The 26,123-nt window shown below is 54.1% G+C and overlaps 2 protein-coding genes across 4 annotated transcripts; both read right to left on the reverse strand.

Annotated features, from left to right (window-relative positions):
- Window positions 1-203: 203 nt before the first annotated feature.
- LOC109439856 (scavenger receptor cysteine-rich domain-containing protein SCART1) lies at window positions 204-13,199 on the reverse strand. Of its 3 annotated transcripts, none has more exons than XM_074338732.1 (13): window positions 12,824-13,199; window positions 12,140-12,463; window positions 11,259-11,549; window positions 10,272-10,586; window positions 4,877-5,182; window positions 4,431-4,748; window positions 4,041-4,355; window positions 3,652-3,966; window positions 3,123-3,191; window positions 2,737-3,051; window positions 1,971-2,114; window positions 1,449-1,547; window positions 204-909 (listed from the first exon to the last, which is right to left on the reverse strand). In XM_074338732.1, exons 1-13 carry the CDS (start codon window positions 12,882-12,884, stop codon window positions 821-823), a joined length of 2,961 nt encoding a protein of 986 aa, XP_074194833.1. In that variant the 5' UTR covers window positions 12,885-13,199; the 3' UTR covers window positions 204-820. The 3 variants fall into 3 exon arrangements, with proteins under 3 accessions (XP_074194833.1, XP_074194834.1, XP_074194832.1); XM_074338733.1 differs by having other exon boundaries at window positions 204-1,134; XM_074338731.1 differs by having other exon boundaries at window positions 204-1,547.
- A 358-nt stretch (window positions 13,200-13,557) lies between these two features.
- LOC109445733 (scavenger receptor cysteine-rich domain-containing protein SCART1) lies at window positions 13,558-24,931 on the reverse strand. Its single transcript, XM_074338730.1, has 14 exons — window positions 24,483-24,931; window positions 22,819-23,136; window positions 22,352-22,648; window positions 21,199-21,507; window positions 20,569-20,874; window positions 20,123-20,440; window positions 19,733-20,047; window positions 17,830-18,144; window positions 17,593-17,661; window positions 17,202-17,516; window positions 16,898-16,933; window positions 16,269-16,394; window positions 15,766-15,983; window positions 13,558-15,318 (listed from the first exon to the last, which is right to left on the reverse strand). Exons 1-14 carry the CDS (start codon window positions 24,547-24,549, stop codon window positions 15,202-15,204), a joined length of 3,126 nt encoding a protein of 1,041 aa, XP_074194831.1. The 5' UTR covers window positions 24,550-24,931; the 3' UTR covers window positions 13,558-15,201.
- Between the last annotated feature and the right edge of the window lie 1,192 nt (window positions 24,932-26,123).

The following is a 26,123-nucleotide window of genomic DNA, read 5'->3' on the forward strand; positions in this document are numbered from 1 at the left end:
AAAAAAAAAAAAGAAAAAAAGAAAATCAATCAACATAACTCACCACACTAACCACAAAAGGGAAAAAAATCATATATCGTCTTAATAGATGCAGGGAGAGCATTTGATTAAAGTCAACACTTTCATGATAAAAACCAAAACTCTTAGAAAATTAACAGATACACTGGATTTCCTTCAGCAGATACATGGCATCCACAACAAAACCATCAGACATTACGTTTAATAGCAAAATGAGATCTGGAGCAGTCTCACCACGGTCAACAGTGAGACCCAGGCCATGTGCTGCCTGGGCCGATGCCGGGCGGAGGCGTCCAGCCCACGGAGTCAGGCACAGAAAGGAAAGTGGAAAGGAACGGACAAGCTGACAGTGTTCACAGATGACATGATTGCACGTGCAGAAAACCTACAAGATATTTTGGGTTCAGTGAAGTAGAGTTTACAAGAACACAATAAAGGCAGAGGTTGCCGGGTGCCACAGGCCACCAGGGTGCTGCTGGCAGCAGCAGGTTATAGATAATACACGACGATGGTGCTACTTATGCTTTTTTGTTTGTTTTAAAGAAATAGTAAACACAACCATGGATTTCTATATGCGTCAGCACTTATCGTGATGCACAGGAAGTCTGCAGGTTATGAGGCGGAACTCTCCACAGGGAAAATCTCCCAGAGGGGACGAGGACAAGAGGACAGGCGGGGCGGGGGAGGACAGGGCACCAAGAGTGACGTCTCTGTGTCATTCTGAAATTCGACGCATTGAAAAGAAGCAGAAACAACTGTGACTCCGAGGACACGTCAGCTGGTGTGTTTTTCTCCAGGGTCTTCACGGTGTCATCTCCTCCAGCGGAATTGCAGCATCGTCATAACCCTCCTCCACTGCAGACTCTTCATCCTTGAGGCTCGTGGCCTCTCCTGAAATGACGCATGAGACACCATGTCACCATATTGCCTCAGAAGCTATATCTGACTTGTCATGGGTGGCCTGACCTGCTGGTTTCCCTCTCGTTAGGGTAGCATAGCGATGTCACCAAAAAGCACTTGACAGAGCTCAGAGCATCTGGACACGGGCTCCTCAATCTTCCCGTCACAGCGATGTGGGTGGTTCCATTCATGCGCTCCTCCAGGTGAGGACACTGGCTGAGTGAGATGCAGCGCAGCAGAAGCACAGGAGCTACCCACCCCACCCAGTTGCCACCTGCTGGACCCACGCACCTGGCCTCCCCCACCTCAGACATGCCCTCTCTGACTGGAGTCCGGCAGCCCGTTTGCCCTCATTGGTTTGATCCTGCCTTCCCCGTACCCAACGGACTCCTCATATCCAAGCCCCCTATGGTCAGCGGCCCCCTCCTGCTGGTCCTCCAGAGCCCCACCCCTAGGCTCACCCCCAGAGCTGCAGACACACCTGCCATTGCACCTGGCCACACCCTGGTCCTCCTCACCCTGTGGCTTACCCTCAGCCTCCCCAATCTCCTCGTATAGCGACACTAGAGGCAGTTCCCCAATGACATCATACAGGGGTTCTTCAGGAGATGCCTCAGAGCTTCCCAGACCTGAGGCAGAGGCAAGCACAGTCACATACAGAAGACCGGTATGGACGCGGCCATAGGGGGTGGCGTGGGGGCAGGACTTCCAGGTGGGGACCTCACTCAGGAAGCAGAAAGGCAGAGTGCTCTGGGCAGAGACTGGGGGCTTCAGTGATGGGACCAGGCCCCTCGGTGCCTCCTGCCCTGGACACCATCCCCTTGTCAGGAAAGCCAGGCACTGCCCCCAATAAGCCTCAATGGGGCGTCACGTGGGAGCTTCTAGGGTTCAGCTCTGACCAGGGGCCTGAGGCCGACTAATTTCTAAGTCTCTCTCTTTGGCCAATAAAAGGCCGCTTTAAGCAAAACCCCACCTCAGAGACCCCAACACCAGTTGTGAGTTTCCACTCATTTCTCCCACACTGACAACAGGACCCGAGTGGGTGTGTGTACCTCTCTGCCTGGCTCGTGAGATTCGCAGCAGGATCAGGAGGCCCAGGAGGCCCAGCAGGAGACCGAGAAGTGCAGCCAGGACGGTACTGACGGCCCTGAGCGTCAGGCAGGGCTCTGGGGCCGGCAGGGGGCGGGGGCCAGGCTCTGCAAGGAGAACAGGAGTGGCTTCAGGGTGGGTGAGGGGTCCATGAGCCCCTTAGAGGGAGAAGGAGGCCCCACAGGGCCCACACCCTCACCCTCATGGGCCACCATGTGGCTTCAGAAGGGCTGAGGGAAGCATCTGCTGGCCCCTGCTGGGCAGAGCACCCCAGAATTGGCTGGTGTGTGGTGGGGGAGGTGCCAGGTTTCTGCTCTCATGGAGAAGTCCACCCTTGTTAAAACTATCACTATCGTGGCCCCAAAACAGAGGCTCCTGAGCAGCCACAGCAGGTGACTTATGGGCACAGAACCGAAGCCTGCCCACACCGCAAGCTGCTGTGATGACGACTCTGGTCACTTTTGTTCTCTGCAAACAGAATGAGGTCCAGTGCTTCGGAGTAAAGACACAGTAGGGAACAACAAACGCAGCGCTAGATCCAAGGTGACCCCACTCCCCAGGAGTGAACATGGATTGAGGGTAAAAACAAGACATGTCCACAAAATAGTATTGGAAACCACAACGAAGCAGCTTTTCCCAAGAGACTGCAATGAGGAAACCTCCCACCACATGGACCATTTGCCAGACCACAGAAGGGACACAGAGGGACCTTGGGCCTTGTCCACTCACGGGAGCAGCGCACGCCCGCGTCCTCCTTGTGTCCACAGTCTGCGTGTCCCCACGGTTCCGCCGGGCAGCCCCACAGGGACGCCTCGCTGCCCCTGCACGCCACCTCGTCCAGCCACACGGGACCCGAGCCAGGACCAAAGGCAGCCCCCGCCAGGGCGCCCACGGCCCGGCCACAGCCCAGCTGGCGGCACACGACCTCAGCGTCTGCCAGGTCCCAGGAATCATCGCACACGGTGCCCCAGGAGCCCGCGTGCCAGAGCTCCACGCGGCCAGAGCAGCGGTCCTCGCCCCCGCGCACGCGCATGGCGCCCTCCTCTGGAAACACAGTGGCCCAGGTCAGCAGGTACACGGCAAACCAAAGGACAGAAAGGGGACAGGGCACACACCTGGGCAGGTCTGAGTGGCTGAGCAGTTGAGGGTCTCCCCAGGGTCCTGAGGAGCTGGTCCCACCTTTTCTGTGTAGGAAATTAGGACACATCTGATTTTCAAGGTTACCAGTTTCAAATTCTGTGAAATTTTTTCTTTTCCTCTTTTTCTCCCCATCCCCAGGAATGTCTGCTTCTAAAGGAACAAAAGAGAGCTCTACCCATTTAGCCAAGGGGTACCCACACAAACTGAGGGGTTCCACACACTCTCCTGGGCTTCTCCAAAAGGCCCCCTCCCTAGCGGAAGCCTGTGGTCCTGCTTTTCCCACTGGGAGGGACAGGGGGGCTGAGAAGACTTCAGATGACCCGCCGCAGCTCAGAGGCTCGGGACAAGGTCTCCACCCTTGCTGGACCAGCACACCCCACTATTAGAAGCTAAAGTGAAGGTGGGAGTTTCATCCCACAGAGAAATGGGGTGCTGTAGATTGACAACAGGCCAGTGCTGGAGCAGCACCCCTCATAGACCCCAACACACACAGCCCCTCCTCACCTGCACATACAACCCAGGCTTCCTGCTGGCTGGAGCAGGAGTGCTGGTCCCAGGGGGCTGAGGGGCACTGCCACAGGGACCTTTCGTGCTTGTTCCGGCACCTAATGGAGGCTACCCAGAGGACCCCAGGGGCCTTCCGGGAAACGACCCCAGCCTGGAGCTGCCCGTGGTGCTCACAGCCCAGCTGCCCGCACAGGACTTCCAAGGAGGCAGGACTCAGGGACTGGCAGATGCCACCCCAGGTACCATTGTAGAAGACTTCTGGCCGCCCAGCGCAGGGCTGGCTTCTGTCCTGAAGCCTCAGGTCTGTGAACCCTACAGTAGAAGAGGAGAGTCAAGAGAATCAACTCTCTGTGAAGTGGGCTGGGAGGCTGGGTGGCTGCACAAACCTGAGCAGAAGACGCCGGCGTCCTCCTTGTGCTCACAGTCGTGCTGGCCCCATCCCCTCGACGGGCACTGCCACAACGCAGACTCGTTGCCCCTGCAGCCCAGCTCATCCATCCAGATGCGACCGGCCCCGGCCCCAAAGTGCGCGGCCCCCGGGGCGCTGAGGGCACGGCCACAGCCCAGCTGCTCGCAGACGACGTGTGCGTCCTGCAGGTCCCAGCCGTCGTCACACACTGTGCCCCACGCGCCTCCGTGGAACACCTCCACGCGCCCCGCACAGCGGCCGGGCCCGGCCGCCAGCCGTACCCGGTGGCTCCCTGCAGAGGGACCGAATCAGGGCGGCCCACCCCCCACCCCAAGGCAGATGGCGGTGGGTGCGGGTCCTCACTCACCAGAGCACACGACGCCCACGTCCCGCAAGGCCCCCGCGGGCACCAGCAGGGATTTGGACACGTTGCACTGGGTCAGGAGGGTCTCAGTGCCCAGACAGCGCGCTCGGCTCAGCCCCACCCCGACGGCCCCACGCCTGGGCGCAGGCGCATCATAGGCTCGCTGGGCCCTTCCGCATCCCAGTTGCCGGCACACGACGAATGCACCATGTAGGTTCCACGACTCGTCCAGAACACGGCCCCACACGCCGTCCAGGGACACCTCCACGCGGCCATCACAGTGGCTCTGTCCGTCCCTCAGCCGCAGGGTGTGGGAGAGACCTGGGGAGAGAGAGGCTGGCAAGTGTCAGGGGGAGGGACCCTCGGCCTGCAAAGGGGAGAGGACCACCAACTCCCCCAGAGTCCCGTCCACTCTCAGCCCCCTCTGCCCAGTGCTGTTGCTGACCCACCTGAGCAGACCACGGTGGCCACGTTTCCTGGGGCACAGGCGGGGGCCCCCAGGGTGCTCACTGGGCAATTCCACAAATAGGGCTCTGTCCCCACACAGTGAAACACGTCAGACCAGATAGGAGCGTCCCCGTCCCCAAAATGGCCTCCTCGAGGTGTGGCCATTGCACTACCACAGTTGAGCTGGTGGCAGAGGACGGAGGCATCTGCTAAGTCCCAGTGTGCAGCACAGAGGGGTGCCCAGGCCCCCTGAACCTGGAGTTCCACTCGCCCTTCACAGCTGTGGCTGCCGTTGACCAGCCGGAACCCTGGTGGAGTGGGGGTGTCAGCATTTCTCTGGACCCTGCAGACTCTGTGCTTAATGTAAGCTTTGTTAAACACAGTCCACTCCCAGACTTGGGAGGGACAGGCTGAGAGTAAGAAAACAGCTTTTAGGATTGACATCACTATAAATGGCGGATAGGGAATACCAAAATGCACCCCTCCACTACAGTAAGGATTAAGCTGGGGAAAACAGGCAAATCAACTTTTGAGTACTCTGAAATGTAAGCAAAAACACAGGAACACTAATGAGAAGTGACGTTGTGGAATGTTGTCTACATGCAAGCAGGAAGTGAACACTAAGGCAGAAGCAGCTGGTTTGCATAGCTACTGCTTCACTGTCTAGCTGGAATTCCTGGAATCAGCAGAACATGGCAGCCTCCTACTGCAGTCTCTGCATATGCTGTGGCACCTGGCTCACAGTGTGAGCCTAAACACACCCCACACCCTGGAACTGGGAAGGAAAATCTGAGACATGCAAGAAGAGGGAACCCCCAAACTCCATCCCTCCTCTAAACAATGAGTAAGCTGGTAAAACCATCATAACCAACTTTTTTGGAACTGTAGTATCTAATCAAACAGAGAAATTTAATGAAGCAAGAAGTTGGCCAATTTAGCTCTGCCAGGTAAGAAGTGAATGCTAAGGCAGAGTTGGAAAATGGCCTTTGTCAGCTTTGAAGGTGTAATCCAACAAAGAGCTAATATGCAAAGTCCAAAACAGTTTTGAGTTTTGTTTGTTTGTTTGTTTGTTTGTTTAACAGATCTCGGTGGTCACACATGACAGAGAATAGAGTCTTTACAAAAAGAACTTAGAAAAGTGACTAAACAAAGAACTATAACCCATAACAATTATCAACAACAAACCCTGGGGTGGGGAGAGAATCTGATTTTCTGAGTTGCCACATTATAATAAGTTTTAAATGTCCAGCTTCCAAAGAAAATATGAAATACATGCAAAGTATCAAGACAGTATGACACATTCGTGTGAAAAAAAAATAGAAAATGTCCTTCAAGAAACTAAGTCATTAGTCTTACAAGACAAATACTTTAAATACACTGTCTTAAATATGCTCAAAGAGATAAAGGAAACCAGGATAACGAAGTCTCATTACACAGGGAATTTCAATAAAGAGATATAAATCATTTTAAAAGGAGTCAAAGGGAATTGTTGGAGCTTAAAAGTACAATAGCTGAACTGAAAATTCGCTAGAGGGGGTCAACTTATGTTTTGAGCAGGCAAAAGAAAGAATCAATGAACTTGAAGACAAGCACACTGAAATTATCCAGTCTGGGGAGCAGAAAGAAAAAAGAATGAAAGAACATAAATAGATCCCTAAAAACCTGTGGCACACCATCAAGTGTACCAACATATGCATAGTAGGAGTCCTATTAAGAGAGGAGACAGAAAATGGTAGGGAAAATATTTCAGGAAATAAAGGTTTTTAAATAACATAAAAACCCTCCCCAGGTTTGATGCAAGACATGAACCTACACATCCAAGAAGCTCAACAAAGTCCAAGTGGACTATACTCAAAAACATCCACACTGAGACACACTATAATCAAACTGTCAAACACCAAATATAAAGAGCATCCTGAGAGCAGCAAAAGAAAAGTGAATTACCGTTTACAAGGACCCTCAATAATTTTAACAGCTGATTTCTTATCAGAAACCATAGAAAACATGAAGCACCAGAATGACATACTTAAAATGCTGAGAGACTAAAAAATTGTTACCCCCAAATTCTATATGCAGCACAGCTATTCTTCAAAAATAAAGGAAAAATTAAAACACAGCTGAGGGAATTCATTGCTAGTGGACCTGTCTTAGAAGAAATGCTAAGGGAAGAACTTCAGGTTGAAATAATAGGTGGACAGTAAGTCAAAGACATATGACTAAATAACACTGATAAAAGTAATTACATAAGAGCACAAAGCCAACATTATTGTATTTGGGGTTTATTACTCCTCTGTTTTTCCTATATGCCTTAAAAAACAAATGCAAACAACAATAATTATAAATCTATGTTAATGGGCACACAATGTATAAAGATGTAATTTATGACAATAAATGCATAGGTGCAGGGCTTGTATATACTTTGAAGCTAAGTTGGTTTTAATTCAAAGTAGAGTTTTAAAATTTTAAGACGTTAGTTATAATGGCCAAGTTAACCACTAGTGAAAAAACTTTAAAATGTACGCCCCCCTCCCCCCAAAAAAGATAAGGGAATCAAAATGGTACACTACAAAACTCAATTATACACAAAAAAGGGCAGTATTAGAGGAACTGAGAAACAAAAAAATACATGACATACAAAAAAAAAAAAAAAAGCAAAATGATAGACGGAAATATTCCCTTATCAGTATTATTTTAAATGCTTACAGATTAAATTCCCTAATTAAGAGGCAGAGAGTGGGAGAATGGATTAAAAAATAAAACATAGTCCAATAATATTCTATCTTCATGAACTCACTTGGGATCTAAAGACAGAATTGTTTTAAAGTGAAAGGCTGAAAAAAAAGCTATTCATGCAAATATTTACCAAAAGAGCACTGGAATGGCTATACTAATATTAGACAAAAATAGACTTTAAGTTTTAAAAACAATGTTATGAGAGGAAAATATTATATATTGATTAAAGGGTTAATCCATGAAGAAGATATAACAATTATGAATATATATGCATCTAATAACAGAGCCACAAAAACTGACAGAATTAAAGGGTTATTTTAAAATAATGACTAGAGCCTGACCTTGTAATAAACGAATACAACTATCTAAGGCAAAGGGAACAAGCAAAACTAAACATTTTTAAAACTAAAAATTTAGGGAGGCATATTTTCTGTAGGTATTCTGTTTGATTATGTTATAGTTTCTGCTTGGCCCAAGGATCTAATTTCTATCTGATGTAAATAACAGACTCAGCCATGTATCCTACATCTTTTACTGGGGAAAATGATATGCAAATTTGTTTTTCTTCTTCATAGTGGTGTTTACCATGAGTAGCTTGGGTTGACTTGTGAATTTTCTGTGTTTATATTCTATTAAGTGCCAGGCTACTTACAGTCTAAACTTTCCTTTCGAATGCATTTTAAAAAATTATTTTTAGTATAGAAAATTAAATGTATACTAAGATAATTTCCTCTAATTTCCAATTAGAAGGGGCTTAAAGGTTAATACATTTCTCTTGATAAATTATATTCTATACATGACAAGGAAAATTTCTTTTAAGGACCTTGGTGTATTTGGTTTTTAAATACATGAACTTGCTGGATTTCCAGTGCTGAGGCTAAGATATTTTAACTTTTTCTTTTTCACTGATTCACCTGTTGGCACTATTTTGATATATATCATCAATTGATTTAGACTTGTCGAAAAAAAACTTTGTCATTTGATCTTAATAGATCAAACCTTTTCAGTAATACAAAATTATGATTGTTCTGGTTATGTGTGGTTGATACCCACAACCACTTGTGGATTGCCTATTCTTCACTTTTCACAATTTTTCTCCTTGTTTTTGTAATACACAACCTGGGTGGTTTTTTCAAAAAATAAATAAATAAATAAAAATAATGACTAGAGCACTAATACCTCATTTTAAATCACGAATAGACCATGTACACATAAGGTAAATTAGGAAGTAAGGAACTGCAACAATACTATAAACCAACTAGACCTAACAGACATGTGCAGCGCATGACTTTACCCAACAACAGCAGAATACACACTCTTCTCAAATGCCCATAAAACATTCACCAGGACAGACCATTTGTGCTGGGGCACAAATCAAGTCTGAATAAATGTTAAAAGACTGAAATCATAAAAATATCATCTCTGACTACAGCAGAATGAAGCTAGAAATCAGTAACAGAAGGAAAACTGGAAAATTCACAAAAGCAACACACTCATAAACAACAGATGGAACACAGAAGAAATCACAAGGAAAACTGACAATACTTTGAGATGAATGAAAATGCAAACAACATACTAAAACTTATAGACTGAAGCAGAAAAATTGTTCAGAGGAAAATTTCTAGTGGCAAATGTCTATATTATGAAAGGAGTATCTCTAATGAATACCCTAAATACACCTTAGGAAACTAGAAAAATAAGAATAAACTGGATCTGAGACTAGTGAAAGGAAGAAAATAATAAAGGTTACAGTGGAAGTAAATAAAGTATAGAATAAAAAACAATACAGAGAATAACGAAAATAAAAGTTTATTCTTTGAAAAGGTCAACAAAATTCACGTTTAGCAAGATTGGCCAAGAAAGAAAAAAAAAACAGAAGGCCCAAATTACAAAAATCAGATGAAAGTGGAGGTATTACTAGTGAACTTATAGATACAGAGGAACATAAGTGACTGCTATGAGCAGACACCCCAACACATAGGTAATTTCAATGAAATGGACATATTTCTAGAAACACACAAAGTACCAAAATTGACTCAGTAAGAAATGGAAAATATGAACAAACTTATAAAAAGTAAAGTAAATGAATCAATAAACAAAAATCTCTGAGCAAAGAAAAGCTCAGTACCAGATGGCTTCACTAACAACACGAAGGAAAAGCAAAGTAAAACAATCGATGCAGAAAAGGCATTTGACCAAATCCAACAGACTCGTGATAAAACCACTCAACCCACTGAAAAGAAGGAACATTTCTCAACACGATAAACGGCATTTAGGGAAAACCCACAGCTGACAAACTCAGTGGTGAAAAGCTGAAAGCTTTCCCCTGTGTCAGGAGGAACACAAGGGTACCACTCTCACCACTGCTACTCAACACTGTCCTGGAAGTTCCAGCCAGAGCAACGAGGCAAGAAAAAAGACATAAAGGGCATTCCAGTTGGAAAGGAAGAAGTAAAACTATCTCTACGCGTATTCACAGAGATGTGCTCTACATAGAAAAACCTGCAGAATTCACCTAGAACTATTAAAGCTAACAAAAAGTTCAGGAAAGTTGAGAGTGCAAGATCAATACACAAAGATTAGGTGTATTTCTATATTCTGGCAATGAACAGTCCTGACAAAAATTAAGAGAACAATTCTCTTTACAATCACATGAAAACTTACTTTCCCCTGAACACCTGAGCCCAGCATCCTGGCTGTGCCCACACTGGTGCCCGGGACCCCGAGGGCAGTGGAACAGCTGGGACTCATTGCCCACACAGTGGAAGGCCTCCGTCCACACGACCCCGGAGCCCGGACCAAAGTGGGAGCCGCCAGGCATGGACACAGCTGAGCCACACTGCAGCTCCCGGCACACCACGTGGGCCGTGGCCTGGTCCAGGTCAGCATCGCAGACGGTGCCCCAGGTCAGGCCGCGCCTCACCTCCAGACGCCCAGCACAGGGGTGCTCGCCGTCCGCCAGCCGGGCCTCGGTGTGTCCTAGAGGTGGACATTGGACTGAAACAGTCCCTCCGGGGCAGAGCAGGTGCTTTGCAGGCCCCTGGGCAAAGTGACCCATTTGCCCTGCCCTCCAGTCCCACTGGGAGGAAGGACACAGGGAAACCAGGACCACCTGGCCTGGCACAGCCCTGAGGAGCCCCAAAGAGGGCACTGGGATTCCTGGGGGCCTGCAGGCTGGGAGGACCCTCCCCTCCCATCCCTCAGCATCTCACTCAGTTTCTGACAGCATTCCTCACCCCAAGGCCTCATTGAGCCAGGGGTAAATGAACACAGTCCACTCAGCCCTACACCACAATCTGTCATCACCGCATCCTCAGGCTTGGACTGCATGTCTGGCTTGCACTTTAATTGCCTGGTCAGTTTTAAACCCCAGTGCCTAGCCGCACCCCGGTACGTGCCATCAGAGCCGTGTGGAGGGCCTGGCACAGGAAAGGATCATCTCCCAAGGTGACTTCAGGTCACCAGGAGAGAAGCAGGGTCCTAGGAAGGCTCCATGTCACTCTCCCTCCAGGGGCGGCGTGCAAGCTGGTAGGCAGTGGGTGGACAAACTCCCCACCTCTCCTCCAGGCAGTGGATGTCCCCTTTAGTCCCCCAAGCACAACTGTGAGAGGATGCCTCCCCCTCAGAGACCCTTGGGCTCTGCATCCCTACCTGAACACACCACCGGGGAGTCCGTCTCAAGCATGCAATGTGCCCACAAGTTGAAGTTGAACCTGCAGTTGAAGATGCTGGACTCTGTTCCCTGACAGGTCACGACCTTTGGGCTGAGGAGGGGTTTGGATGCCTGGAGTGCCTGGCCGCACCCTAGTCCCCTGCAGAAGACACTGGCCTCCTCTGCATGCAAGCCACAATTCACGTTATAGCCATCTCCAAACAGGATGTCAGGGGTCCCTGCACAGGGGCTGCTTCCTCCACTCAGCCTCTCGGTGACCAGCTTCCCACCTGCACATATACAGGAGCACGCCCTGCTCCTCACCTGAGCAGGTCTGGGAGGGTTGCACCCCACTCAACCCACAGTCGCCCCCCCCACCCAGAGGAAGGGTTGGCCTTTGGCGGATGGAGTGAAGCCAGAGACCTGTCTGCAGAGAGGCCCTTCCTTCCCGCCCAGGACCTCTGAGGAGGGGAGAGGCAGCAGCTGCACCCACCTCACCTTCCTTGCCTGAGGCCGCCCCCACCCCCACTGCACAGCAGAAATGAGCTCCAGGCTTTCCAGCTCCTGGGGCTTCCATGCTCCAGGGGGAGGACTCCCCTCCCCAAACAGAGCAGAGGGGCCAGGACCACCACGCCGGCCGGCCTGGCCTGAGCCATGGGCGACCCCAGAAGTTTGCGTGGTCACCACTGGGCCCCACGCTTGAACCCAGAAAGGGTTGCCCTGGTGTGCAAGTCCATCTGTGAAAGCGCACGTTCCTCACCAGTGCGGTGCCCACCTCAGAGGGGGCGCTGCTGCAGGTGGGGCCATCGCAATGCGATGAGGGTCTGAGGGGTACGCACCGGGCCCCCTCACGAGGGTGGGGACACTCCCGGCCGCCTACCTGAGCAGTGCAGGGCGCTGATGCACTCACACGCGCAGCCCTGCTCAGACTCCCACGGCCCCAGCGAGCAGTCCCAGAGGGAGGCCTCGTCGCCCTGGCACCTCACGGCCTGCAGCAGGGACCGCTGCCTCTCCCCGGGCCACAGCACGTACATGGGCGTGAAGAGAGCGTGGCCGCAGCCCAGCTGCCTGCAGATGACGTCCCCCTCGCCCTGGCCCCAGTGGTCTCCGCACACCATGCCCTGCTGCCCTCCACGCTGCACGGTGACCAGGCCCTCGCAGGGGTTCCCGCCCCTCAGCAGAGTCACGGAGTCCTCGGCGAGGCCTTTGGGGCAAGAACACCAGGAGCGGCCATGGCAAAGATGCGCTGGAGAACTTTTTGCCCAGAATTTTCCAAAATTAGAAATCTAATGTTCACCTTCCATCCCAGTTTGCAACCTTAATTTCGATTTCCTCAAGTATTCTCACTCTTTATTTTGATGGTGATGACATTAACGAAGTAAAATGTTAACAAAAATGACTGTCTAAGGACCGTTTTCTGTGGAATCTTCACACGGGCATGGCCCATGGTCACTTTGCCTGCAGAGGGCTAAGACTCCCATGATGCACCCCCCCTGAGTTATGTCGTGCCCTCCCCTTGTGGACCAGCCTCAGAGCCCGGAGCCCTCCAGATCCCAGCACTCACCTGGAGGGAGGTTCCAGCAGGCCAGGAGGAAGGGCCACAGCCTCAGAGGGGACAATGCCATCCCTGGTCACCTCTGCTGCTGCAGCCACCCCAGGCACAAGCGAGGGTGCTCCACCCAAGTTCAGGAGGTGGCCTCCAACTCAGTGGGAAGCCCTTCTGAGAGGGAACCCTGGGAGTACCACCTGCCCCCCGGTGGTATCAGAGCTGTCAATCAGAGCTGCTAATCAGAGCCGCCATCTGTCCCAAGAGCAGGAGCTCACCCACTGGGCCTGAGCACAGACGGCACCAGTGGCATGTGGTGAGGCCCCCACTGGGCTTCCTGCACAGCAGCTGCCTGGCACAGACCCAGGCTCGAGACTCCCAGAGGAGCCACCACCTCAGGGCCAGGGCCCAGGGCCAGGGACGTGAAGGTTGTTGGGGAGACACGCCTTTCTCTGCCGCCAACAAAGGTGTGTGGAAGAACAAGGCTCACTGCAGTGTTCCACGAACAGACACAGCGGTTCGACCAAAACTCGTAAGAACGTGCCTCACCTGGGTACATGCAGCTCTCTGTGAGGATGGAATCCTTGAAAAGCAGCCAAAGGTACAAGAGGAGAGGAATAAATAAATGACGGAAGATACATGTGAAGGAATAATAGCAGCCACTGAAAATGGGATGTTAGCTGCATGTTTTAGGTGAGAAACACACAGGGAATATAGAGTATGCACCTAATGCATTACTGTAAATCATATTCACCTCTGAGCCTTCGTGCAAAGAAAAGTTCTTGATGGATACAAAGCAAGGTGTGGACATATTTATTTGAGTGATACAATAGTACTTTCCATTTTCTTTCTTGGTTCTATGAGTTTTTAAATTCACAATAATAATGTGTATTATTTTGTAAGCAGAATAACATCAATAAAGTTACGTTTCAAAAGATTTGCCAGAGAACCAGTTGAAGAGGGCAGCTTGGGTCTTCAGACCTGTGTGCATTTCCAGGGAGGGCAGGAGGACCCTGTTAGGAAGCACCTTCTGTGCAGGAGCCCCTCCCACCACAGCCAGCTGTGCCCTGAGCTGTACTACCAGCTGGGGGCAGAGGGGAGGGTGCATTTCACTCAGAGATGCGTAAGAAGGACCCTGCAGACCACAGGGGGGGGGGCGAGAGCTGTTGGGAAAGAGCACAGCACACAGCCCTGAATGGATGCAGCCTGGATGCTCCAGGCAGGTGCCAAAGATGGACCCTGCGCCCTCTCCTCAGTCCCAACCTTCTGACTGCTGGGTCAGTGTCCTGACTCTCCTCCCCATGTCTTCCAGGTCCCCTGGCCCATGCTTAGACCCCCACCCCGTTTCCTGCCAGCTCCCTTCTCTCCTTCCCAACCCTGGGAACGCCCTGCCCCTCACTGGGACCAGTGACAGCGAGTATACACCTATGAGCCAGGGTGGCCGACTCTTGAGGCCAAAGAGCAGGCCTTGTGAGCACAGCGGTGAAGGGCAGTCTCAGTGTCCAGGACATACCTTCTCATGCCCAAAGTCTGTGTCAGGAGCAGTTCCAGCCACACCCCCAGAACCTGGCAACTTCCCTTCCTCAGCCTGCTTCACCCCAGAGGCCCTGTCCAGCCTCTCTGGATGTCACTCTATCTCCCTTGTTAGGGTTTCCTGTCCGAAGGGACCCTCAAGTTTCCCTTGAGGGCACAAGCAGCACCTGCCCGCCAGCCAGAGGGGTGAGCATGGGGGGCTGGAGGGTGGGAGGCAGTGCTCAGGAGACCCCACAGCAAGCTGGCCAGATGCGGTGGAGGACACTGAGAGATGGGGGGCAACGCTGGCATCACTGGGGGCCCGATCCAGACAAGGGGCTCACAGGATGATTAAACCTGGTGTTTCCCGGGTGCCGACATGCGAGAGTAGGAGTCAAAACAGATGTAGGTCTGAGTGGTGTGGTCACTTGCAGACCTACCCCAGACACACAAGGAAAGAGGGTACAGAGAAACACTTCCCAGAGCGGTGTGCTGAGTGTGGGTGTGATCAGGGAGGTGTGGCACAAAGGACTTGGTGGGGTCATCAGAGTACTGGGGATTCTGGCACAACACCTGAGCCGGTGGGGGGGCTGTCTGCAGATGGAAGGTGGAAGGCCAGGAGCTGGTTCATAGGGAGCCCCACCCCCCTCCCCTGGAGAACCTGTGGCTATGGGTGAGGACAGCTAAAAACACTGAGCACCCACAACATCAGAATAGGCTGAGGCAGAGGAGGCCACAACCAGAACCTGGGCGCTGGTGGTTGTCTGAAGGTCCTTTCAGGGATGAATGAATGGATGAATGAATGAGTTCAGGGGAGTTTAATAACATCTCATTTAGAAATGAGGAAAATGGAAGCCCCAGGGGCCCTGGCTTCTCTTCCACCCTCAGGTCTCACTGATGTCCCCCATGGCCAGCTCATGGTCATCACATCCTGAGGCAGGGGCCATCGTGGTCTTCTGTCCCAGCCTGAGCTTCGGGGCCCAGGCTGCAAGGACCCCCATCTGCATTTAAGGAGGGAGACATGCATTGGGACCCTCAGCAATTCCTCAGCACCCCCAGGACTTCTGGGCCCTAGTTTGTCACTACACCTTGAAGCCACAGGCCAGCCAAGCACTGGACAGTGTTAGTCGAAGTGAGAGTAAGTGGCTCCTCAAACCCTGAAGCTGACTGGGGACAAGGTCCTAGAGGGACTGTGTGCACAGCCACAAAAAGAAAGCGAAACAAAAATGTGGGGCCTCCCTCAACTCCACGTCTGCCCATGAGAAGATTCCCGTGTGATGACAGCCACGTATCCTGAGGCCCAAGCCTGTCATGGGAGTGAGGGTCACGGACACAGGCAGAGGAGATTCTCAGGATCTTTAAATGTAAGCGCTGGCCAGAGCGGGGCCCTGGGCACAGGAGCAGTAAAGCAGGAAAAGCACTGTGGGTACCAAGGCACACAGGCGTACACCTGTGGGGCTCAGGGGCAGGCCCCCATCCTCGTCGTCCCCTTCCTCGTCATCCTCGTCCTCATCGTCCAGGCCAGGCTCTGGCTCCCAGGCATCGTCATACTCCTCCAGCACCAGGTCCCAGGACACACTGGGCTCCTCATCTTTCTCCCCCATGGAGATGGCTCCAATGTCCTCATAAACCCCTTCCAAGGGAAGGTTCCCCAACATTCCAGAACCTGCAAAGACCACATGAGAACCTCTAGGCTGGACACTCCTACAGTCTAAATCCACTGCTGCCAGACCCTCCAGACCCTCAGCTCCTCCTGGCACAGTTCCCCACAAGGGGACGCACACTTCCCCGGCTCCCAGTTGTGGGTCACCAAGAAGCCACCATAGGAGAGTCAGGGTGGGACCAGGCACACAGCACAATGACCAGAACAGAGAGTCAGCATCTCAGCATGTGCCCCCAGCCTCCCCATTCCCAGGGCCCTGTGTCAACCCCGACGGCCATGCCCACCTACCTTGGCTTCGGTACCACTGTGCCCCCAGGACCAGGGACACAATGCCCAGGAGGGTGCCCAGGACGAGGCAGCAGGTCATGGGCATGGTCCCAGCCTTGAGCGCAGATAGAGGGACCAGGGTGGGGCCTGTAAGGACAGTGAGAGGCGGGTCTTCCTTGTGTGCCTGTACTGCATGGGGAATTGTGACCTTGGGCCTGGACCACCTGAGCCTCCCAGGAGGGGGAGGGGGACCGGAAGGGGGAGGCGCCTTGTGCTGCTCCTCCCCACAGGGCTGAGGGTCAGGAGGGAGGGGCCAGGAGGGCAGCTCTAAAGGTCCTGACCACCCACTGTCCTCAGTTGTGCTTTGGACACAGTCACAGTGTCCAACAGGCCACAGCATAGCCAGTCTGGCAAGGGAAGAGCCCAGAGAAGTGGCTGGGCAGGGCCTGGGCCTGGTGTCTGTCCACCTCGCCAGAGGGCGGGGGTGGGGGGCAGCGGTGTTCCTCAGAAAAGGGGCGTCTCCATCCCCCTGGTCCTGATCGTCCTGACCTCAGCCCCACTGGATGCAGGAGGGACAACTGAGGCACAGGACACTCCATGTGACCTGATCGCAGGGCTCCTCTAGGTCAGGGCCAGGAGCTGGCACGTACCTGATGCCAATGGCAGGACAGTGGTACCCCTGTCACCTGTAGGAGAAAGGGCAGGACTTTAGGGCAGGAGAGGGAGCAGCCCAGCGCCTGGGAGCAGCTCCAGCCCCACTCAGCCTGAGCCTGACTTGTCATTGGAGCCCCACTGAGACAACGTGTGCCCCACCACCCAAGAGGGACCCAGCACTGGGGCAGCCGCAGGGCCGGACTCTGGAGCATGCAGGGTGAGGGGATGTTCCAGGGGAACCCTCCTGGCACCCCGTTCTTCCCCCGCCCCCAACACTCTCCTTGCTTGCCGCCCACTCACGGGAGCAGCGCACCCCCGCGTCCTCCTTGTGTCCACAGTCTGCGCGTCCCCATGGTTCCGCCGGGCAGCCCCACAGGGACGCCTCGCTGCCCCCGCACGCCACCTCGTCCAGCCACACGGGACCCGAGCCAGGACCAAAGGCAGCCCCCGCCAGGGCGCCCACAGCCCGGCCACAGCCCAGCTGGCGGCACACGACCTCAGCGTCTGCCAGGTCCCAGGAATCATCGCACACGGTGCCCCAGGAGCCCGCGTGCCAGAGCTCCACGCGGCCGGAGCAGCGGTCCTCGCCCCCACGCACACGCACCGCGCCCTCCTCTGCAAAAGGGGGGGGGTGGTCACTGCAGGGCAGGACTGGGCTGAGGAGTGGACAGAAGTACTGACAGAGGGGTACCTGGGCAGCTGTGGGTGGATAAGCAGTCGAGGGTCTCCCTGGATTCCTGCCACGTTTTCTCTGACAATCCTGTTGGATTAAACAGCAGCCGTCCCAGTGTGAATGCCCTGACAGCTTCAGAACCAAGTTTGTGGAGCCCAGGTGACCCCAAGACTCCCTGCCATGGGTCAAAGGCAGCCCCTGCAGTGACTTGTCTGGATATGCAGCCCCCCCCCCCCAGAGACGCCAGGGCCCCACCTGCACAGGTGATCCAGACCTCCTCTCCACGGGCACAGGAGCGTGGATGCCATGGGGCTGACGGGCAGTGCCATAGCGTGGAGTTTTGCAGCCTGCGGCACTCAATGTTGTCCACCCAGGAGGTGTCCAGGCCAGTGTGGACAGGCCTGTTCTCCAGCCAGCCCTGCTCCCCACAGCCCAGCTGCTTGCAGATGACGGACAAGGAGGTGTCCTTCAGGGCATTACTGCACACGCCACCCCACGTCCCATTGTAGAAGACATCCAGCCACCCCTCACAGTGCTGGGAGCCACCTCGCAGCCTCAGAGCCACTGACCCTGGAAGACAAGTACAGTCCCCACTGCAGGTAGCAGGTAACCACAGGTAACCAGATTTAATCCCCAGTTACAATGTCTTAGCAGGTACGTAAGCTGATTGTCCAGAAACCATCCTTGCAAATTACTTGAAATACAGAATAATCTTTTTGAACAAGACGATCAATTTAGCAGTGATTATAAAACTTGAAAAATTTGAAAAAAAGAAAGTAGCCCTGAGCTCCATGTTCAGACATAGCATCAGTCCTGGCGGCCCAGTGCCCACGTCCCGTCACAACACGCTTGACCAGTATAATTCCAACAGGGACATATTAAGCAAACTCTAACAGTGCCACACAATAGAGTATTAGACAACCCTTTAAAATGTCATTGTGAGAACCTATAATACATGAAAAATACCTATACCAGGATCAGTGAAGAAATTTGGATATGAATTGCATCCGGCAGAGTCATAACTAATTAATGAATTTAGAAAAAACACGGGAAGGAAATACATCTGTGACAGATTATAAAAGTGGTCACAAAGATCCCCTGCCTGCGTCCACGCCCCTTGCAATGTCAGTGTCCCACTCCTGAATCTGCACTGGCTACAAGACTCCTGCCCACTGAATGAGTGGGCAGAGGTGACCCATGCCCGGTCCACGCCTGCCTCTGCTCTTGGCTCTGGGAACCTGCTAACAGGTAACAGAAACAGCATCCCTCGCCCTTGGCAACAGCCAGACCCCGCAGAGTCCAATCAGTCAGTGAGTGAGGGCAGCAATCTGAGGGAGCTCAAGCACAGACAGAGGAAGGAAGGGCTTCAGGGACATTAAAAACACAACAGCAAACTGAATGTACATCCAGGAACATAAGCCCAGAATTGCCAGAAAAGCAAATCAGTGATATGGTAACACCTGGAGACACCTCTCCCAGAGATGAACCAAAATGGTGGGGAAGATCCAAAGGGATGAACCTCAGTGTTATTACAAAGAAACATGGTGACTGAAACAGATGCAATCATCTAAGACAGAGACAAAAACTTTCCTAAAGCAAAACAGGAACCCAAATCAGTGAGAAGAGACCACACACTTGGATGCCCAAGCCCGCCCAGGAGGTGCCTAGGGCGGCAGTGCCACCGAGACCCCTCGCAGACTCACCACCTCAGGAAATGAAAAAATCCTGTCACTCAAGAATGATCACACACAGATGAGAGACACATAAAGAACCTCAGATACGTATGAACTAAAAACCAAGCCAAAACTCTTAAAAATGCTCTGGAAAAATTCCCCCAGCACATTAAAGTATGCAATAAAAGAGCTGGAGACGGGGAGACCTGGAGCACACGTGAGAGGGGAGCTTGTCAGGGAGAGAAACCCAGGCAGCAGGCGTTGGGTCCAGGACCACCAGCAACTCCCGCCTGGCAAAAAGGAAAGTCTCTGTCATGCAGCATCACTGGGGCCAGAGGACACTGGCACAGTGTAGACTCCTGCACACCAGGAGAGAGGAGGCCCTGAAGATACCGGCCACCTGTGTGGAGCAAGTGTACGTTATGCTGACAGCACAACTGCGGGTACCCAACTGGCCCACGAGGGACGCAGCTACCAGGACTGACCTGAGCAGAAGACGCCGGCGTCCTCCTTGTGCTCACAGTCGTGCTGGCCCCATCCCCTCGACGGGCACTGCCACAACGCAGACTCGTTGCCCCTGCAGCCCAGCTCATCCATCCAGATGCGACCGGCCCCGGCCCCAAAGTGCGCGGCCCCCGGGGCGCTGAGGGCACGGCCACAGCCCAGCTGCTCGCAGACGACGTGTGCGTCCTGCAGGTCCCAGCCGTCGTCACACACTGTGCCCCACGCGCCTCCGTGGAACACCTCCACGCGCCCCGCACAGCGGCCGGGCCCGGCCGCCAGCCGTACCCGGTGGCTCCCTGCAGAGGGACCGAATCAGGGCGGCCCACCCCCCACCCCAAGGCAGATGGCGGTGGGTGCGGGTCCTCACTCACCAGAGCACACGACGCCCACGTCCCGCAAGGCCCCCGCGGGCACCAGCAGGGATTTGGACACGTTGCACTGGGTCAGGAGGGTCTCAGTGCCCAGACAGCGCGCTCGGCTCAGCCCCACCCCGACCGCCCCACGCCTGGGCGCAGGCGCATCATAGGCTCGCTGGGCCCTCCCGCATCCCAGTTGCCGGCACACGACGAATGCGCCATGTAGGTTCCACGACTCGTCCAGAACACGGCCCCACACGCCGTCCAGGGACACCTCCACGCGGCCATCACAGTGGCTCTGTCCGTCCCTCAGCCGCAGGGTGTGGGAGAGACCTGGGGAGAGAGAGGCTGGCAAGTGTCAGGGGGAGGGACCCTCGGCCTGCAAAGGGGAGAGGACCACCAACTCCCCCAGAGTCCCGTCCACTCTCAGCCCCCTCTGCCCAGTGCTGTTGCTGACCCACCTGAGCAGACCACGGTGGCCACGTTTCCTGGGGCACAGGCGGGGGCCCCCAGGGTGCTCACTGGGCAATTCCACAAATAGGGCTCTGTCCCCACACAGTGAAACACGTCAGACCAGATAGGAGCGTCCCCGTCCCCAAAATGGCCTCCTCGAGGTGTGGCCATTGCACTACCACAGTTGAGCTGGTGGCAGAGGACGGAGGCATCTGCTAAGTCCCAGTGTGCAGCACAGAGGGGTGCCCAGGCCCCCTGAACCTGGAGTTCCACTCGTCCTTCACAGCTGTGGCTGCCGTTGACCAGCCGGAACTCTGTGGAGAGGGGGTGTCAGGTTCCCTCTGACCTGCAGACCCAGCAATTTCTTTGTAGCTGGTGGTGGCCGGGAGCAGCATCCTGGCTCTTACCAGCTCCCTATGCCCCTCAGCTCAGCGTCTGCTCACACACTGTGCAGACGGGCCCACATGCCAGGTTGTAGCCTCAGGGCACCTCTCTCTGTGACCCTTTCCCCCTTCCCTCAACCCAGCATAGGCACCCTCCTGGCTGGAGGCACCTTTGTGAGCTGGGGTCAGAGCACCCAGGTGGAGTCCAGGAAAGGAAGCCTGGCCGAGTCTCAGAGCCCACCCTACCTGCCTCACCTGAGCACCTGAGCCCAGCATCCTGGCTGTGCCCACACTGGTGCCCGGGACCCCGAGGGCAGTGGAACAGCAGGGACTCATTGCCCACACAGTGGAAGGCCTCCATCCACACGACCCCGGAGCCCGGGCCAAAGTGGGAATCGCCAGGCATGGACACAGCTGAGCCACACTGCAGCTCCCGGCACACCACGTGGGCCGTGGCCTGGTCCAGGTCAGCGTCGCAGACGGTGCCCCAGGTCAGGCCGCGCCTCACCTCCAGACGCCCAGCACAGGGGTGCTCGCCGTCCACCAGCCGGGCCTCAGTGTGTCCTGGGGGAGGACACAAATTCTCAGGGACAGCTGTTCTCAGGTGAACAGCTCTACCTGGAGCCACGCCCATGGGCCCCAGAAGGTGCCAGCCAGGGAGATCTGCGTCCAGGCAGTGGGTCTGCCAAATACCAGGTGGAAGCTGAGAGCCAGAGGCCCATCTGCCCTGCACCCAGAACAAAGCAGGTGTCCCTGGTGGCTTCCCCCAGGTCAGAGGCTAAGTTCACCTGCTGCAGGTACCCACGTGTATCACACAGCCTCTGCTTGCCCAGGGCAATGGCAGCGAGGCCCTGTATAATCTTGGAGACAAGGTCAAGGCACCCTCAGGCCACAGAGCACTGCCCTCACCTCATTTTAGCTTGCCGTAATTCCAGGACCTATGAGGGACAATTCAGTCACATCTGACACAGGGCTGGGCGAGAAGGAGTCACACCCAACCTGACTCATGTCAGATATACAACCGTCGTAGCTGAAACAGCACAGATGCCGCAGCGACAGCCAGGACCCCCACCAGCCTAGGGCTCTGAGCCAGGACCCCTGCGCCTGCTGTGAGCCAGCAGAAAGCGCTCTGTCCTCTGGGTCTCTGTCCCAAGAGCGACGAGCTAGAGAGGCCAGATTTTCAGAGCAGCATTCCTTCCTCTCGTCCTTCCCTTCCCTTCCCCAGCCTGCTCTTATTTCCTCTGAAGCAGCAAGATGAACAGGTGTCCTCGAGGAAAATGGCAGCAGGAGCCCTGGGCAGGAGGGCCCCCAGGCACAGAGGGTGCCTCACCTGAGCAGCAGGGAGCCCAGGGCACGGAGGGCGCCTCACCTGGGCAGCAGGGAGCCCAGGGCACGGAGGGCGCCTCACCTGAGCAGACCACCTCGGCATCCTGCTGGAAGTCGCAGCCACCGCGGAGGTTGTTGTTGAGCCTGCAGTTCCGGATGGTGGGCTCTGTGCCCTTGCAGGTCATATACTTCCTGACAATGCCCACGTCCTGGCGGGAGGCCTGCAGCACGGGGCCGCAGCCCAGCTCCTGGCAGAACACGGTGGCCTCCTCCTTGTGCAGGCCACACAGGCGGTCCGCCGCGTTCACGTTCCTGATCTCGGGGAGCCCAGAGCAGGGGCTTCGGCCCTGCACCAGCCGGATCTCGCGGAAAGTGCCATCTGCCAGGCACAGGCACATGCTCAGGAGGTGTGGATGCTGCTGGCCACGCAGCCTGCATCCATGAGCAGCCATTTCCACTGGGCATGGCAGTCCCTCCCAGGCACTCCATCTGGGCCAGCTCAGAGCCCCCGACCCACCCTGCTCCCCCCAGCCCTCCTGGATGACTTACTGGAGCACAGTGCCACCACCAACCACTCGTGGGGGCAGCGGCTCTGCGTCCATGCTCCGAGGCTGCAATCCCACAGGGAGGGCTCGTCGCCCCGGCAGGACACGTTGTGCAGCCTGGGCAGCACCATCTCTCCGGGCAGCGGGACGTACTTGGGGGCGCCCACGGCAGAGCCGCAGCCCAGCTGCCTGCAGACCACGGAGGCCTCCGCCAGCGTCCACTCTTGGTTGCACACATGCCCCCACACACCCTCGTGTCGGACAAGCACCACTCCATCACACTGACTGTGCCTGTACGCCAGCCTCAGGGCGTCTGGTCCATCTGCAGAAGCACAGTCCAGCCTTAGACGGGCCACAGCTGTCTGTGCCAGGTGGAACGAGCACTGGCCACATGCTGATGACATCTGCATTTGCCTGAGGCCACCGCCAAGCCCTTGTCGTAAGGTGCCACCTCCCAGGCGAGCCAGTCCCGAAACGTGACCATGGGCACTTCCTCCTACCACAGCCTTTCTAGGCCTCTGCACCCTGCTCCTTCCCACCTCCTCACAGCCCCTTGACCCTCCATCCTTATGACCCAGTCCTGGGCTGGTGCAGGGGAAATAAACAGCAGTCCTGGGGAGATCTGCGTAGGTGGGGCTGAGTCGTCCCAGCCTGGGCCACCCAGACCACCTCCAGGGCCTGTCCTGGAGAAGAGAAAGGGCAGACGCCCCGTGGGTCGAGAGGGAGCCACTTCCCCCAAAGCCCCTTTGTCACCCTCCCGACCCTCCTAGTTCTTGTCCAGATATGCATGTGCACCGATGTCTGCATCTCCAACACAAAACGGGTCCCCCTGCGGGTATCACACATCACTCAGCCCCTCCACGTGGCTGCCCACAGATTCCCTCCTCCACCACCTGTGTGCCCCTTCTGTCCAGCTCGGTGGTGACCTCCTGGCTGGACCCCTGGATCAGCCTGCCCAGGAATGTTGTCTTCCGTCAGCTTCCAGGATACCGCGACCCTCTCCTGCCTCTCTGCCCCACACACTCACACTCATGTACTCACATGTGCATGCTCACATTGGCACACTGTCTCACACTCACCCTATCACAGGTCCCACAGTGCCGTACGCTCACTCTCTCACCCGCAGCCTCTCCACGCTGTGCCTTCATGACTGCCATGCAGGCCCCCTCTCCACAGCTTCCTGCCTATACATATATCTGCCTCAGCTTCTAGGCCCTTAGCAGCCCCCCCCCCATAGCCCTGTGTCCCCCATCCTGGTGTGCTATCTCCCTGGGACTATAGTCCTGTCCCAGGGGACAGTGGATGGAGTAGCCCTTGCATAAGACCCATCAGCACGTCCTGTCAGTCTGGGTGATTGGGACCAAGTGCCAACCATGTCCCCTCATTTCATCCGTCCTTGATCCAGCCCACACCCTCTGCTCTGAGTAGTGGGGTTGAGGGCCCTGGGTTCATCCTGGGATTGGGCCTGCTCAGTGTTGGGACAAGAGTCGCCAGTGGTCTGCACTTTGGAGCCCACATGCCCTCTTGCCCCAGGACATCCCACCCACCTCTGGGCTGAGAGAGACCCAGGCTGCTGGTCATAGCAGGAGGTGCTCCCACCTCAGGGTCTCGGCACCTACAGAGCCACTGTCCCAGGAGGTTCCATTGGTGAAGGAAGGAGAAACTTACCGATGGGGACCGCCCAGAGAGCGACGACAAGGCGCCCGACTCCCAAGGCCCAGAAAGCTGCCCTCATGGCCTCAGCCAACTCTCGCCACTCAGCTGGGGCAATGGCAGAAATGAGGGTCCAGAGTAAAATGTACAGAAGTGAGAGCCACCAAGAGCCTCCCAGGACCAATGGGGGCAGCGAGAGCCTTTCCAGAGCGTATCAGTGGCTCTGATTCGCAGTCTGTGAGAGGAGCAGCCAATGGCCTCAGCAGCTCTGAGCATTGCCAGACATGAGCGAGGGGCCCAGGCTGTGGGTTCCTCCCTTGGTGATAACTGCTGACGGGGTTGCTTCACTCAGACCCCACGATCAGGCAGGCAGTCCAATCTGCCCACAGCCACAGCAGCAGCAGAACTCTGTGTGTGCCGGTGGCTTCGGCTCCCCACCATAGACAGTGACACAGTGACACCTGACATCCTGGGAACCAGCAGGGATGAGTGGGGCCTCTGCTCCCCAGAAGAGTGAGCTAGACCAGAGGGTCTTTGCCAGGACTCTGAAAACTAAACTCATTGGAACCGAAGTCCACAAAAGAAGGTCAGAACCTACACCCTAAGCTGAAACAGGTGACCACCTGCTAAAATAGAAGATTTAAAAACAATCACGAGTCTGTTGACATCATAACCAAAATGTCCACAACCTGATGATAAAAGACAATTAACTGATGCCAACACCAAGATGAATTAGGGCTGTCAGAATTATCTGACAAGGATTTTAACACAGCAGTCATAAAAATGCTTCCAATGTAAATTGCAGATTCTTCTGAAACAAATGGAAAAATAGAGAATCTCAGCAAAGAAATAGAAGCTGGAAAACTGAGCCAGTGGCAAGGACGTGGAGACACTGGGATACTCATATTTTGCTGGTAGGGTTGGAAAACAGTCCACAGTTCTCCAAAATGGTAAACACAGAGGTGCCCCATGAGCTGTCAAGTCTACTACTAGGTACAGATAAAAGAGAAACGAAAAGTTACGTCCACACAAAACTCTGTCCATGAATGTTCATAGCAGCATTCTTCATAATAAACAAGCAGCAGAAACAACCCAACTGTGCATCATTGATGGATGGATGGATAAACAGACGTGGTCAGTCCACACCATGGAGACAAATTCGGCATTAAAAGGAATGAAGCACTGATGCTCGCTACAATGGTGTCAACCTGAAAACATGATGCTGAGTGAAAGAAGCCCGACACAGGAGGCCACAAATGTGCCTCCATTTATATGACATGTCCTGAGCAGGCAAATCCATCCACCTAGAAAGTGGGTTCGTGGTTGCCAGGTGCTGGAAGGGTGTGGAAAAGGGGCACAGGGTTTCTTCTGGGGTGAGGGAAAGTTCTGAAGTCAGCCAGTGGTGATGGCGGCATAATTCCAAGTACACTACACCACTGGATCAGACACTTCTAAAGGATGCGTCTGTGCTATATGACTCATATCTCAATAAAGCTGTTGATTTTTAAAGAAACAAATGGATGACATAGAACCAAAAATATAATAACTGAAAAAAATTTAATTCATGGAATACATCAATCGTAGAATAGAAATGACAAAGGATAGTATCCGTGAACTTGAAGATAAACAGATAGAATTTACTCAGTGTAAACAATA

Source organism: Rhinolophus sinicus, linkage group LG07 (assembly GCF_036562045.2).
Source record: "Rhinolophus sinicus isolate RSC01 linkage group LG07, ASM3656204v1, whole genome shotgun sequence".
Classification (NCBI taxonomy): Eukaryota; Metazoa; Chordata; class Mammalia; order Chiroptera; family Rhinolophidae; genus Rhinolophus; species Rhinolophus sinicus.

Bases quoted from the DNA above. Each gene is read 5' to 3' on its own strand.
- LOC109439856 (XM_074338731.1), bottom strand. From the start codon at position 12,884: ATGGCATTGTCCCCTCTGAGGCTGTGGCCCTTCCTCCTGGCCTGCTGG. The intron at 12,464-12,823 runs GTGAGTGCTGGG...CTTGCCCCAAAG, and splicing joins CTGCTGGAACCTCCCTCCAG to GCCTCGCCGAGGACTCCGTG. The intron at 5,183-10,271 runs GTAAGTTTTCAT...CCACTCCACCAG, and splicing joins GCTCAGGTGTTCAGGGGAAA to GGTTCCGGCTGGTCAACGGC.
- LOC109445733 (XM_074338730.1), bottom strand. From the start codon at position 24,549: ATGAGGGCAGCTTTCTGGGCCTTGGGAGTCGGGCGCCTTGTCGTCGCT. The intron at 23,137-24,482 runs GTAAGTTTCTCC...GTGCTTCTGCAG, and splicing joins TCTCTGGGCGGTCCCCATCG to ATGGACCAGACGCCCTGAGG. The intron at 21,508-22,351 runs GTGAGGCGCCCT...GTCCTCCCCCAG, and splicing joins TGCCGAGGTGGTCTGCTCAG to GACACACTGAGGCCCGGCTG.